Genomic DNA, 14,938 nt, shown 5'->3' with positions numbered 1-14,938 from the left:
GAATAGCTTTCAGAATTACATAAGGTATTTTTTGTATTCATTTAGGTACTTCATTGAATATATTCCAGTGTCATTTCTGATCTGCAGCCTCAGAGCATCCCATTCATATATGCACAACAGTAACACATGCTGGCTGAAGTAGCTGCTCTGAGCCCTGCAAAAATGAATTTTCAAAATAAAACTGTCTAGAATAATCTACTTGACCACACAGTTATTGTTTCCATGGAATGAGATACTTGTTTTTAATTATTTTGCTGCTGGTCTTAATTTTCCTTTTATTTTGTTGTGGGTAATAGTAAGGTAACTGATTAAGAATGTGTTTTTCTAGAATTATTTAATTGGAAATCTTTTGCTAATATCTGAATTTGGAAGTTTGTGCTTTATAAAGCATTTTCAGAATCTTTCCTGTACTGGTGGAGGGTGCAAAGGTGAAAAGATGTCAGCTTTAGAAAAGTTACTGTAAACTTGCTGTGAATTGCTGGTATGTATTTATAAACTTGAATCTCAAAGATGACCACTACAGTCATCACTGCCAACATTCAAACAATGTCATGTTGTGGAAGTCATTATACATTACAGCAAATAAAGCAATGGGAGATGCTTTTGAAGAGCTGTGAATGTTCAGTATCTTTTATAGCCATGTCTAACAACTTTTATTTAACTGTTCCCCACCAACACTGGGATTTTTTTTTTTTCAGAACAGTCTCTGTGGTTTTCTTATATACTTAAATGTTTGTATAAAAGATTAATTAATTGCAGAGACTATAGAGATGCCTCTGTTCCTCTGAGGCTCAGGTTTCGTAGTGTGGTAGGTAATTGCTGGGTTTTGTGTGAGTGATGCACTCTGTACACGTGTGTGTATAGGGAATGTGCTCCTCCATTGCTGAGGAAAATGGAGAACCTTGCTGTCAAGTGGAGAATACAGTTTTGACTGCTCATTTATACTTAAAATCTTTGGGAAGGCTGCTTTCGGGCATCCTTTACGTGGTGTGTGCATCCCTGCCCATGGCAGGGGTTTGGAACTAAATCATTTTTAAGGTCCTGTCCAAGGCAAGCCATTGTATCATTCCATGATTCTTTGTATCAAGATTTTGCAAGATACTTTGTTCACCTTACAAGTGTTTCTGAAGAATCTTTTTCTTGTTTATAGCACACTTACAAGAACACTTTAAAAAGGTTGATGGAGGAAACTGACTCAGTTTCCTAAATTAAACTTGTTTTGTGAGCGGAACACATTGTGAGCTGGAAAACCCTGCTATGCTGTCACTAATGGGTAGGAGTTCTGCCCTGTAACCCTCTGCAGGTCTGGGTTTAGGTCCAGGGGCACAGAACATCCTCAGTCAGTCTGAAACATCTCCTGGGCTTTGGTCAGGGAGGTAGGAGCAGTTCCTGCTATGATGTTGCCATGGATCCCTCACTCCCATTTCTCAGCCAGGATTCATGCACAACTCTCTAGATTGTAATACTGATTTGTACCAACTACTGTATCTTTCATGCTGAACCATATTCCCCTGAGGTTGTGTTTTAAACAAAATGACCTGATAGATTTGGATGAGTCTGGAATATTATGATTGCTTTAATGTCACTTAAATGTGAGCTGTTAAAAGGGTGGTGCCCTTTTCTCCCTGTGTGGTTCTCTCCCATTTTCTGCATATCCAGCTGCACAGTGAGTTACATTCCAGAACTGATTTGGATAAAATGGGCATGATTTCTGGAACAAGAAGTTAAGGCTTGGGGAAACCATTCCTTTTAGTAGCAGCCTATGTAAAATGAGCATTAGTGTTCAACCTGAGTCTGGTAAAGCCTTGTATGTCCTAGTCTGTGTCTGGAGCTGGACTTGTATTTTAGAAACAGTTAATGTGCACTGCCAGATTTCTCCAGTCTTACAGAATTACTGGGTATGAATACATATTTACCTGTATGCATTATTGATTATATATACATGATATTTTAAAAATATGGGGTTTATTACAGTTTGGCGATATTGAAATAGGATTTTATAGAGAGGGAGGGGAAGAAAAAACCACCAGTACAGCACTGGAAGAGAACAATGAACCCATCCCATGAGCCCATTCCTTCCCTTTGCTTAGGAGAGGAATGGGCAAAGGCAAGTGGTGCATGAAATGTTTTGGTGTCTGCAGGCACTGCCAGCTCCTCTTTGCTGAGGCCCCTGGGAAAGGGTGTAACAAATGTGCAGAATAATTGATCTGCCCGTGCATAGTAAATGTGTGAGCATTGTAGTATGGTTGGCTGTGTTGTGCATTTAATCTGCCCATGCAAAATAAATCTGAGAAGCATTGTGTTACAGTCAACTGTGCTACACATTTACCATAATTCTGGTCACATGGGTGCCTTGCCTTGCTCCTGAAATGATCAGAGTAGTCCGTGAGCTGGGAGGTAGATGCTGGTAGAATAGAACTTCCCTTCAGGGTTTTGTGACTTTAAAGGGCTTATTTTGTAAATTATTTCTATATCCAAATGACAAAGAATAATGATTTCTGGCATTTGTGGTACTTCTCAGCTTTGGGTTTTCCATACATCGAGCTTGGTTAATGTGTATGTAAAATTTCTGCTGACATAACTGTACTGTTTAGAACTGTGAAAGGAATTGCAACCCAACCCCCCAGTAGGTCACAGTTGATTAAAAGTGGTTTTGTCAAATAGCAAGCTAAAAATCCTTCTGCTGTTAAGTTTTACTTTGTTAAGGAGTCTCTTTTAACTTATACCCGTAACAAAACTCCTGCTAATATAAACTGTTTGTCAGGCTGAAGAGTTTCTCTGGTGTAAATGTAACCAAGTCCTCAGTGTTGTTTCCGAGCTCTGATGAGATGTCTCAGGCAGATTTATACACAGTGGCTAAGGCAAAAGTCTCCAGCTGCCCTCTTGGCCCTGTCCCTGGAGCTGGGGTGGCTGAATGGAACCTCAGCCCACTCCACATCAGAAGAAATTCATAATCTGCCATATCAGTGCAAACTGCTATCAGCCACAACTTCCATTAACAGACTGAGTGGTAAATTGTCCCTGTATAGGAGGGGATCTACATCCCTCATGGCTGCTGTGCTCTGGTGGACACTGCAATACCTGCCTGAAGCTCCAGAATCCCAGTTGTCCATCACTTTGAATTTGGGTTTGCTTCAACATCCTGTGTTTTCTTTTACCTTTCATCTAGGATAGTCACATCTCCAAAATTGCTGTGTAACTCTGTGTTCATTCCTGTTCATCTTTCCTCTCCCTTCCATCTTCTTTCCCCAAAGTGACTTAAGAAGCCAAATTGATTAAGTTGTTTTCTTGAATGGCATCACTTTAGAATATCACAAGTAGAATATCAGAAAGTCAGATGTACTTTGTAATAATTTAATCCTGCCTGGAGCAAATGAAAACTGACTGTGTAAGATTGAATGGTAACAACTGTATACTGTTTGCTCTTTACAGTTCATAATTGGTGGAATTGTATTGCCAGTAAATTATAAATATTCAGTTTTCTGTTATACAGTCTAGTTCCAAAATCCTTGAAATTATTTAATTGTTTTAAAAATTACATTTAACCTTCTAATTTTACAAGTTGTTCTGTGTTGCTAAGTCTGTTACTTCAACTAATCTGTTCACAAATGCTGATGAGCATTTAAATGTTGGCAGGCATCTGTCCACATGGTTTATCTGAGATTAGAAGCTGCAAGGAACAGAATTCCTGTTTGTCTGTCACACGCACACAGTTCATACATACATTGCCATAATCTTCAGTACATGTTACAAGACTGTCTTTGGTACAAAAATGTAATTTTCATGCCTGGTAACTTGCAGCATATGTGTGTACCTGGATTGTTTCTCACCGTGGTTTGATCAGTGTATGCTCTGGCAAACAGCAAACCTTTCATTCCATCAGAAATTTTGATATAGTTGTGTTTGATAGTGTTGGGTTGAACTTAATGGATAGAAGTTAGTCATGGGATTAATACAGTCTATAAAGTATTCTAATTCACCTTCTTGAATCCTGCAGCTTGGCTGAAGAGGAAATAAAGGCAGAGCAGGAGGTGGTGGAGGGGATGGACATCTCCACTCGATCCAAAGGTGAGTAAGAGGAATATTTCAATTAGGTTCTACAACACAATTACTTGTAAACCAGGGTGGTGAAGCTGTGTCGTCTGCCATGAAGCTACTCTTGAGTGGAGACCCAAGGTTCACTGTATTTTTTACAATGACTGCTGTATGTTAGGAAGTGTTTTAATTTTTCCTTGGTTTTCATTATGTATCAAATCTACACACACACATATTTCAGTGTTATTTCATGTTTATGAATAACTAAGGTTAAATTACCAAAAAACCAGCAACCTCTTGTATCACTTATCATGGCCTCCTTTAAAGTAGTATTTCTAGATTGGCAAGGCAGGAGAAAGTAGTAGTAGCAGCAAAACTGTTAAGGTAGTATTTCCTACTGTAATGAATTCTTTTTTTTTCTAAGAATAAAGAATCACAGTAGCATTTCAATTTCCACCAAAATTAGTCCCCTGAGCAGTATGTATTTCATGGACATTCATGCTTGTCCATCTCCTTCTGTACTTGCGGCTGAGTTTACCTGAAAACCATTTCTCTAGAACAGCAGTAATAGTTACTACCATTAGTTTAAAGTTCTGGCACATACCCAGTTACTCTTCACATTCCTACACCAGGGCTCACAAGTCTGCTCAACTCTGAATGTGCAGGTGGGTTTGTCTTGAAGGCATGGCACAGATCATCTGCATGTTTTTTAATGAGGAAGCTTGGCTGGATAACATGGTTATAAAATTGGATTCAGGTCTTATTTGTACTAACAGACAGTAAATTTCTTGTTTCAGTTCTCATGGTATGGTTAGGTGAGGTAGTACATGGGATCTGACACCTCAGAAAGAGATACACTAGCTCCTTTTGTCCCTTCTCCCTGTCTTTTTCTCCCTTCTCTCCTTCTGATCTTGTGTGTCAGTCTCCACCACTGGACTGCTTTCAATATTTACTTCTGTTTTTCAGTTTTCTAAGCCAGCAGAAAGTAAATGTTTGTGTTGCTTTAATGATTGCTACTGACTGGGGTGAGCTCCTAGCTCTGCACTCCACCACTTTCTTCCTTTGTGGTGCTTGTCACATCCTAGCCACTTGAACTTTCTAACTAACTTAAAAGCTGAAACATTTTTCTGCTGTTGTAAGGACCAGTTTGTTTGTGAAACAGTTTGATAGCATAAGAACTTGGTAAAACAGACAATGGGACTTATTAGATACCTTTAGCTGCCCGTGAAATCTCATCTTTTTTCTCCTTAGAAACACTGGCCCACTTTCTAGTACTAGTAAGAGTTCTGCATGCCTTAACTGAGCTAAACTATTACTTATGTCACTCTGACATAGTTAATGTCTAAAAGACACTTAAAATCTGATATCTACTTGTGGAGATGTTTATGTTTTGGTTCTGGTGCTTTAATCAGCCATAAACAGGTGTATGGGCCATACAAAAAATTTTCATTTCCTCATGGTAGTTGTAGTGCTGCCCTGACCTCAGGATATGTTGTTTCAGTGAATTAAGTCCACGGGAGACTTTTTGCTTTTTGTTTGGTAGGGTTAAGATGAAGCTGCTTAGGACAGTGAGCTGATTTAATATCCTGGTTATTGAAAAGGTCAGTGTGTCATGTCCCAGCCTTCTCACACACATGATCTTGCAGCTTCCCTTGCACTGTGGGCTCTTAACAATTAGAACTGGTCAGTGCAGAGGGATTTAACCTGGCAGAAAGAGACTTGGGTTTTCATACTCTTTACTGTTGTTGCAAATCCCTGAACCAGCTGATGCCAAAGCCAGTCTCACCGCGGTGCTGGTTTAGGTTGACCCAAGCTGTCATTGTGTGGAAGCCACTGGTCCATGCATAGATGTTCTCCTAGTCTTTAAATAGCAGTGGGAGTGATGTAAATGGCATTTCTGTATCACCATAGTAGAGATAAAACTGAGCAAGTGTTGAATCACTTTAATAATAAGGGAATTGGTATTTGTTTAACTAGATACTGATTTGCTTTAGTTGGTTTGTTAAATTTAACATGTATATTGATAAAAGCCCTGCCAGCAGCAATCCAAGGACAAGAATAACAACCACCCACCCCAAGCCCTTACAGGCTTGTTTTTTTCCAGTGAAGAATGTGGGATATAAAGAACTCTTTACACTTAACTGTAAACCATTTCTCTTTGTTGTATACCCAACCTAATCTGTAAATTAGTGATATAACTTTATAATAGTTATATAGAAAATACAGTTTCTCACAGAAAATAAAAGAATCATAAATGTCGTCTCCAAGAGCTGGCCACATTGCAGGCCAGGTGTAATGAATCTTTCTGGACTCCTGTTATTGGGACTGAAACAAGCTTCTCTGGTAGTTCAATGCAATATTTCTGCAGCAGAGAATTCACAAACCAGAATTTCAAAACTGTTATTCTGCTCTGTGCAAGGCAGAAAAAGTGCAGCAAAGTTCTCAACTGGTGGGATAGTGGTAGCAATGTCTCCATTTGCAGCAATTAGCTTGTGCAGAGTTTTGCTTTGTGTGTTTTGGAAAGGATATAGATGAGGAAGTTGACCCTATCTAGACAAATCTGGCGGGGAGTACACAGCTCTTTGTGCTTTGTTTGGGTTTTTTGATGTGTGAGAAGCCTGTGCTGGAGATCAGTCGATGGCACTATACAACTTCAGACTTGACCTTGAGCAGCAGATGTGCTGCAAGTCTGTAACCTGCTTGCCCAGGTGTGGTTTGTGCAGCTCATGTGAGGCTGTGTCTAAAGAAAGTTGTAAGGAAATAAATTTAATTGCTGTGATACCAATTAGTCTGATGCAGACCTCCTCATGAACATTCTTGTTTTGGTATAAGCAGTTTAATTGCTATAATTCAGTTGCAGTTCGGTTTAAGCTAAACTGAACCATGCATTGTTTAATCAGTAACGTGGGTCTGAACAGAGCCTTTGAATTGGACTAGGTAATGTGGTGGTTTCAAAGCAGCCTGAGCTGGTCAAACTGCTCAGTGCAGCAGTTTTATCCACTTCCTTCCATACCTAAGCTGGCAGGAAACTAACTGAACCATAAAACATGAACAGTTTTCTACTAGCTCAGTGTGCTGAAACAGCTTGGTGGGCTGCCAGAAGTGGTGTAAGAGAGAAGGCAGGAATACACCAGTTGGGTGCAGGAAGTGTGGAGCTTTGTTAGCAAGCATTTAGACAGGGCTAGGCTGGAATGAAAGCAGAGCTGGAAGGCATCACTGACACTTCTTACTTTATATTGTGATAGCTAAAGCGAGTCTGTAGCTGGGGTCAGGGCCATGGAGTCCTACATGTTCAGCTGCATTTCTCTACTCTTCTCCTTTGCTGGCTGTAATGCTTCTGCTGTTGCACAGTCAGCTGTGTCAAGCAGCTGATCTAGCAGAAAATTGATCATTTTTTGTAGATTTTGCCTGAATCATGAACCGATTAACCCTCCTGTTACACACTCTAGTGGCTGTCTCCAAAAAGTTGTGGGGACAGATAGCTGGTAAGGTGGGAAAGAGGGGAAGAGTTACTCTAGCAGTTATAATTTAGATCTGCTTATAAGCTGTGCATGTGCAGCCTTGTTAAAGACAAGGTTTTAAAATACACTGCTCTCTTGATGAGAACAAGAAAACATAAGGCATCTGAGAACTGGAAGTGGGAAATGACAGCTTAAAGAGAATCCAAAAACAGGAGTTCAAACTGCAAGGAGTCCAAAAACAGAAAATGGAGTGAACAGAGGATTGCCCTTTAATGAAGGAGAGAGGCCATGGATTGCATGATTATATTTTGTCCTTTGAATATGATACATTAACATGTCCAGCAGAAACATCTTGTTATGTTCCAGCCTTATAGACTACTTTTTAATCTTGTTTATTAAATATTTCAAGATGGGGCTTGCAAAGTCTCTGAATAAATATCTAGGCATTTCCAGGTTGTGGTTTCAGTGCAAAATCTGTCTTCTCTTGTTCTCTTTGGACAGAGTGAGCTCTCCACTGAATGTTTTCTTCCTGTTTACCTGGAAGATTTTTTTTTTAAATCCTCTGTTTAATTTAGCTGCTAACAGTAGCAAGCTGTGGTGGCAGATGGACTTCTGTGTAGGTTTTTATGTATTTCAGCTGATACTGGAACCATTGCCTGTTTAGTGCCCAGTCAAAAGGAGCTCTTTAACTCTCTTCTTGCCATCATCATACATCTCTTACGTTGCCTTTGCATCTCTGCTGGCTCTTAGGACTTGGGTGGAGAGGTTCTTTCCTACCTGCTTTTCTCACTGAACTGGATTACTGGGGAGTTGAGCAGATGCTGGACATTGCTGGGAGCAGCCTTGCCCCAGCAGGGTCAGCTGGTCATTAGATGGTCTTAGCTTGGCATAAAATCATATACTGTGGCCCCACTGCTTAATGGAGAGAATTCTGACGTTTACAGGTTTGAGGGTTTTTTTCAGGTTTGTGTTAAAGGTTTGTATTTTGAGATTTGTTTGTGTTTTGTTTCCTTTGGTCTTAGGAGCTTAGGAGCTCCTCTCAGTGGTAAAATGTTCAGATACCATGACTATAAATACAAAAATACCTAATTAAATGGAATTCTGAGAATGCATGATACATTTTGTAACAGTTTCATAATAGTACATCTCTATCAGCTTTCTTTGTAGTGATACCAAGTATTTAATCACACAGAGCTGAGATTCTCACTCCAGTGTGAAGCTGAGGCTCCTGCAGGGAACAGAAGTGCAGCCCTGGGCTTTTGTCTCTAGTGCAGAGCCCTTGCTATCAGCAGTCCCACCTTAGGAGGGCCTTGGGACAGCAAGTCCCCCACAGCCAGGCTCCAGCTTATCCTTGCCTTTCAGCTCTTACCTTGCAAGTTGTTGGGAAGTGTTTCTTTTTCTTTATCTCCCAAAGTCCTACAGTGAAGAAACAACTAATAGTGTCTTTTTGTACTTGTGTAAAACTGTAACGTGGCAGGAGTTCATCAGAATTTACACAACCACGACTGACCTCTGTTATTTATTACATTAAGTAACTGGACTGGGTTAATTACATCAGTTGAAGTTTCTGGAATGTAAACAGGGCTTTAGTGGTTGGTTGCAGCTGCATCATGTTTCAAAACTCTGGCACAAAATTAAAATTCCTCACAGCTGAGTGTAAGTTCTAACAGATTTATCCATGATTTTATTAAGCTTTTAAGATATTTACCCTTGCTAAAGTATTACAGGTAATGGATTTGAAAAATCAGAAATCTTTTAACAGCCAATCAGGATAATAAATTTAACTGAAAAGCTTCACAGTTCTGGAATTCATCTAAATTATTAATTGAAACCTTTTCTATCAAATGGGACAAGTTAGTATTGCTACATTTTCTGTCAGATTTCTTCATTGATTACACTCCATGCCATTTAAAGTACAGACATTCAGAGATTTTGAGGAGGAGTAAACAGATGTGACAGTCTAGGTGATTGCTTTTCTTATTCCTTCTAAAGGTATAGATACACATTTCTGCAGGGTAATGACAGCTGGAGCAACCTTCAGTCACCTTTCTTTTCTTGTACCTTCTCTCAGACTGCCTTCTTATAGCTGTTTCTTAAATCCCATGAAATTAATTCTTCATGCAACTGTTTTTAATAAAGTTTTGGTTTTTTACATTTTATTGAATTTAAGTCTTTGATTTGGTTCACCAAATGTTGGCAGAACTGTTTGTGCCATAATAAAAGGCATAGCATGGCATTGGGAATTAAAATCTAAGTGACAGTTTGAGTGTCTTAGTCTTACGTGGAACAGTTGGTTGTGTTTCTAGTTGGAAATGTTATTCAGAATTTTGCATATTTGACCCACTTGCATTGAGGTATCAAAAACCTGCTTAGATCACAGGAAACTCATTGGTGTAACTAAGTCTCAGTTTACTGATGTCTCCTGTGAGGCTAAAATAATACTTTCACTGACAAAACACATTGCTGTTTCTGTCTCCTGGAGAACAAAAATGACTGCTAATCTTACCATCTTTATCACAAATCATATTGAAAAGCTTTTTTAATTTCTTTTTTTTGTTGTTGTTACTATTTGAACAAATGTGTTTCTCAGTTTCCCTCTTCTCACTTTCTGAAAATTTCCAGAACAGAATTTTTATTCTTTAAGCAGTAAGCAGCTCATTTTTAATAGGATTTATATCTACAATCTAAGAAAATTAGGTACAGGATTTGAATAAGTGATGCTCTTCATGAACGTAAACTTGATATAGATTTTTTTATTGTCTGCACTTTATTTTGAAATGCAAGACTTTTCTTCCCATCCACATAATCTCAAAGAAGGTTAGTTCTTCACTCATAGTAAAGGATATTATCCTGCAATTTCCACACTTTTTGGGAAGGCTTTCATTTTGTTTGCCTATCTTGTTTGTGAGGTTGAATTTGAAAATCATGGTCTATTGGAATTCTGATTTACTCAGGCTTTTCTCATTTTCCTTGCTATCCATTGCATTGAGGATGGGGGGCTAAGGCAGCATATCCTTGTCAAAGTCACGTTTCCATCCTTTTCTCTTAAACTGGCACTTTCAACTCTGGGACTTGTTGTTCTGCTGATTTAACTGAAATTAAATTTTAAGGTTGTTGTTCATTTAGGCCATATCAGTCTTCCAAACCATCTTGCTTCCTGGGTGAAGGAACCACAGTGCTAGAGAAAGAAAAAAGGAAACAAGTTTTATTTATGGGAGGGTGCTGTGAAGCCTTGACTTTGGTGTGGATTTCAGCTCTCATCAAGGCTTTATTGGGAATTCACCATTGTTTTAGTCTGGAATTGCTTTGATTGCATTTAGCTTAAGTTTTTAAATTGAAAAATAACAAAAAAGAATTATGAAAAGAAGGGCATAAGGGGGTGTCACTGTCAGCCTGTGCTACTGAGCAGTTTATGCTTTGTTCTTACAGTAAGGCATCTTGATGTTGCTTGTTTTCAAGAAGAGTTACATTTAAATATCACAGGAAAAGCAAAGAAAACAACATCCTACTTTTACAGGTTTTCTGAGTTGGCACCTACTTCTATTGAGAAAAGCAAGACTTCTCAGTTGTCAGGGATCCCTGCTATGGAGTGTTTACAGTGCAGCACTTTGCAATACACAGAGTATAAAAATATTTCTTGTGGTCTGTGTTCCATATGCTGCAGCAAGATAATACACTTTTGTTTGTTTATATAATTTTTTAAGCTAAACTATTGTAAGTCATTACCATAGTTATCTGCTTACAAACTGCATTGCCATTATATAAAGTTGGACTTACAAAGCAGTCATAAAGTGTGAAATGAAGTTGCTTTAGGGTTTAAGTAAACTTCAGTCTATCCCCTAGGAGCAGTAGTTACTAATCCTTTAGTCACATGATGGCATACAGAAAGAGAGATTTAAACTTCAGGGGAAGCTCAGGTTAGCTTGTTGCTCCCCAGTGAATGATTTGTAAGAGTACTCAGAGGTGCTTATTGTCAACCTTGACAACATCAGACCAATTAATACTAACCTAGTGCTGTAAAACCAGGGAACTTTTAATGAGAATTTCAAAAGTTATTTCAGGTGTCTATTTTTTCACTTGAGCTGGAAGCGCATTTTTAAACTGATGCTAAGAAAGAAAAATCACACAAAAAAATCAAGAAATAAATGCACTAAGGTTGCTTGGCAAAATTAATATTTTTAGTACAATTGGTTTATCAGTGAGAAGTTTGGATCAGGGTGACATGCTCAGTGTGTGACAGGAGTTCAGTAGGAGCAGGGAGATTGCACAATCACAAGCCAAGTGGTGACCAGCTGGCATGGTGAGATCCTTCTTAAGGTGAGACCATTCAATTCTTTTTGAAAAATATTTGCTTATCATAGGGGAAATCACAGAAATTCTTGCTGTTCCCTTTTTTGAGCAGAAATTTGAATCTACCCCTTACATAACTGATACAGTCACCAAATTACCACACAGCTTAAATTTGGTCTCTTTCACTTTTTTCAAGTAACCCTACACTAGGGAAATGATTCAAAATTAAAACTTAACTTTCCTCCTTCCAGGTTGTTTTAACAGGGATCAGCTTCTTGACCTGGCTCACAACTCAGCTACAGGAACTCTGTTCACACAGCTGGGAGAGCCAGGGAGGGAGAAGCAGCAGTTTGTGCTAAACAGGGTATTCCCAGTGAAAGAAATGCACACAAAATGCAATTTTTTATCATAATTAGAATTGAAAACTATAGCTCAAACAATTTAAGACGATGCTACCATTCTTTCTTTACTTGAACTGAATTAAAAGATTGTTCATATTATCAGGTGCCTCAGAGTTTGGTAAATTGGCAACATACTGTGGTAGTTAAAAACACTGGCCTATTCCACTAGCACAACTAAATCTGAAAAAATATGCCTGTGCATTGCTGTTTTCCTGTCTATTCCTTAATTTTTCCAGTTACATTGCCTCAAGAAAATGTCCGTGCATTTGAATAACTTGCCAGCTGAAAAAAAAAAAAAAGGAAGTGTATTTCAGGTCAGTTTTTGTACCTTGTCTATGAGTCACCACTAGTTGATTTGAAAATCCCCAGTACACTCAGGCTTCTTGAACCAAGGAGGAAAATTACATCACTTTAAGTAGTTTTTGAAATTACTTAACCAAACATACATGTTTGTGTGACCATTTCATAAGATTAGTATTGAATCAGCACCTTTTCTGCTGAATTCTGTAGCTTGGATTTGGCTGTGACTGAATAGTCATTCAGTTCTGCTTTAGCTAATAACAGTTTAACATTTTCCTGACCCTGAATCAGTTTGTTTAGGAAAGAAACAACACTTAAAAGTGAAATGGATCACATGATGGGGGCGGGAACTTTACTGGTGATTTTCATACTTAGAGATGAGACACAATGTGCAGTGTCACAGCTTCTTTGTAAACCTCACAATCTGAGGCTGAAGAGCTGAAAGGAAACCAGTGTGCTCCAGTTTGTGTCTGGAAGTAAGAAATAAAGGCAAAGAGCAGAAAACTCTACTGTCCATTTCCCCTCCTGCTTTACGGTGTGCCTGTGTTGGTACAATCTGGAAATAAAAGCCCAAATCTCTTTAGGGAGTTACAGGGATGGCTTTTATTTGCTGGTGAAAAACTTGGGTTTAGAGACCCCTTTGAGGATATTGTTTGCAAATAATAATAAAGAAACAAAGACTTCAATGTGGTGGTGGAAAGATGAGAAAAGGCATGGTATGATGCTGTTTTTTGTGGATCACTCTGAATGCAAGCAGCTCCCATGCTGAATAAGCTCCATTCTACTTTCATGAAAAAAACCAGCATTCAGAGCTTGTCTGGTTTTAGGTTTGATCATTTTGATTTACTTGTGAGCTTTGGTTTAGCTGACACTGATGCTGAAGTTTCTTCCAGGATAGCTGGATTAGCACAGCTCTCTTGGGATATATGAAGCATATCCCAGCCCAAGGAGTTCTTCTGCCACCTTCTGTGCATAATCAGCTAAACTGACAAACCCTCCGAGTTTGCTGTCAGCACACTTGTACTGTGTTGGCATTTTTTATTGTTGTAATTACTTAAGGAGGGGAGGAAACAGACACTGTATTTTTCACACATATAGGTGACATAGCAGCTCTTTGTATTGTCGAATCAATCTAAATTTTGGGCTAAATGGAGCAGGAGGCAGATTTGCTTGAATCCAAACACAGCAAGTAACAATAATGGCCTCAGACACATTGTATTGATTGATTTCAGCCAAGGCATGTCAGCAGATAACTGGTGCTAAATGCTGCCAGTATGTGTAAAAGGGGAAGGGTGTGTGGGAAGGGAAAAAAGTCACAGGTTTTAGTGTCAAAGCTCAAAACATTACAGGTCTTTGTTTGTTTATTTAAACCAGAGTACTACATTTTGCCAGCATTATATAGCTTATGTCAACAGAAGAGTTTCTCTGAGAGCTGACACTAATATGTCTGCTGAAGTTGCTGTGCCTACAGAATTAGTGGCAGACAGTTCTAGAATTGTTGAAATTCCAGATGTTGTTAGCCTGGTGTAGGTATTCTAGGGTAGTAAAACACAGGATGGGCAAACACTCCTACATTTGTTTTCTCTTTCAATTATATGTACCTCCACCTATATTTTCATGTATTTTTCATATTTATTTATAGTTTCCCTAAATATTGACACATGTTAACCAAGCTTTTGATCAATCAGAATTCATCATATAGCACTATATTTTCCGTAGATTTGTGTAGAAAGTGGCCAAAACCACTGCAAGTTTTTCATTTTTTCTGTGCAGTTAAATATTAGGGGGATGGTTCAGTTCTTTCTCTTGTGATATTGTTGAATTCTGATCCCTGTGGTTCTGTGTATAATTTTGTTTTGCTACATGCATTAAAAACTTAAGGAAAAATTAAACTTGTGGACCCAACTCTGATGACATTTCACTTGTATTTTGTCAGAATCATATCACTGTTCTATGACTGTCTTTTACAGCTGATTGTGTACTTGTTTCTTTTGAAATATGTCAGTTCTTTCTAATGGAGCTGAGCATTTAGTATTCACTAGGGATTACTGAAATTTTGTTCTGAGAGAATGAAGTAGCAAATGCTCTTATTTTAAAAAGATGAAATAAAAATCTTTAAAGAGCGTGAATGACAAACCATAGCATTGTTGGAACATTTTGCATCAATTTGCAGACTTTAACCACGTTGTTTGTATCTGTTACAGATCCTGGCTCTGCTGAACGCACAGCACAAAAACGGAAATTTCCCAGCCCTCCACATTCCTCCAATGGCCACTCACCTCAAGATGCATCAACAAGTCCTATAAAAAAGAAAAAGAAGCCTGGTCTATTGAACAGTAATAATAAAGAGCAGGTAAGAGAAGTCATGGTTTTATTATGCCAGAATATGAAACAGTAGAGGATATAGAGATGCTGATCAGGAGCTCAGTCTTCTTCAGGGATGCTCCATTT

The 14,938-nt window shown here is 38.6% G+C and overlaps 1 protein-coding gene across 9 annotated transcripts in view; it reads left to right on the top strand.

Annotated features, from left to right (window-relative positions):
- ZMYND8 (zinc finger MYND-type containing 8) overlaps positions 1 to 14,938 on the top strand; it is a 49,580-nt gene that overhangs the window by 6,851 nt on the left and 27,791 nt on the right. For all 9 annotated transcript variants that reach the window (XR_008439697.1, XR_008439696.1, XM_053992554.1 and 6 more), the window contains exons 2-3: positions 3,998 to 4,068; positions 14,692 to 14,840. Coding sequence is in view for 7 of the 9 variants with exons in the window: in XM_053992556.1 (XP_053848531.1) it covers positions 3,998 to 4,068; positions 14,692 to 14,840 (220 nt within the window). In the remaining 2 variants the exon portion in view is untranslated. The remainder of the gene's footprint in view (positions 1 to 3,997; positions 4,069 to 14,691; positions 14,841 to 14,938) is intronic.

The sequence above is a fragment of the Vidua macroura genome, chromosome 17 (genome assembly GCF_024509145.1).
Source record: "Vidua macroura isolate BioBank_ID:100142 chromosome 17, ASM2450914v1, whole genome shotgun sequence".
Lineage (NCBI taxonomy): Eukaryota > Metazoa > Chordata > Aves > Passeriformes > Viduidae > Vidua > Vidua macroura.
Note: the sequence above shows the minus strand (reverse complement) of the source record. Positions and strands in the feature narration are given on the sequence as shown.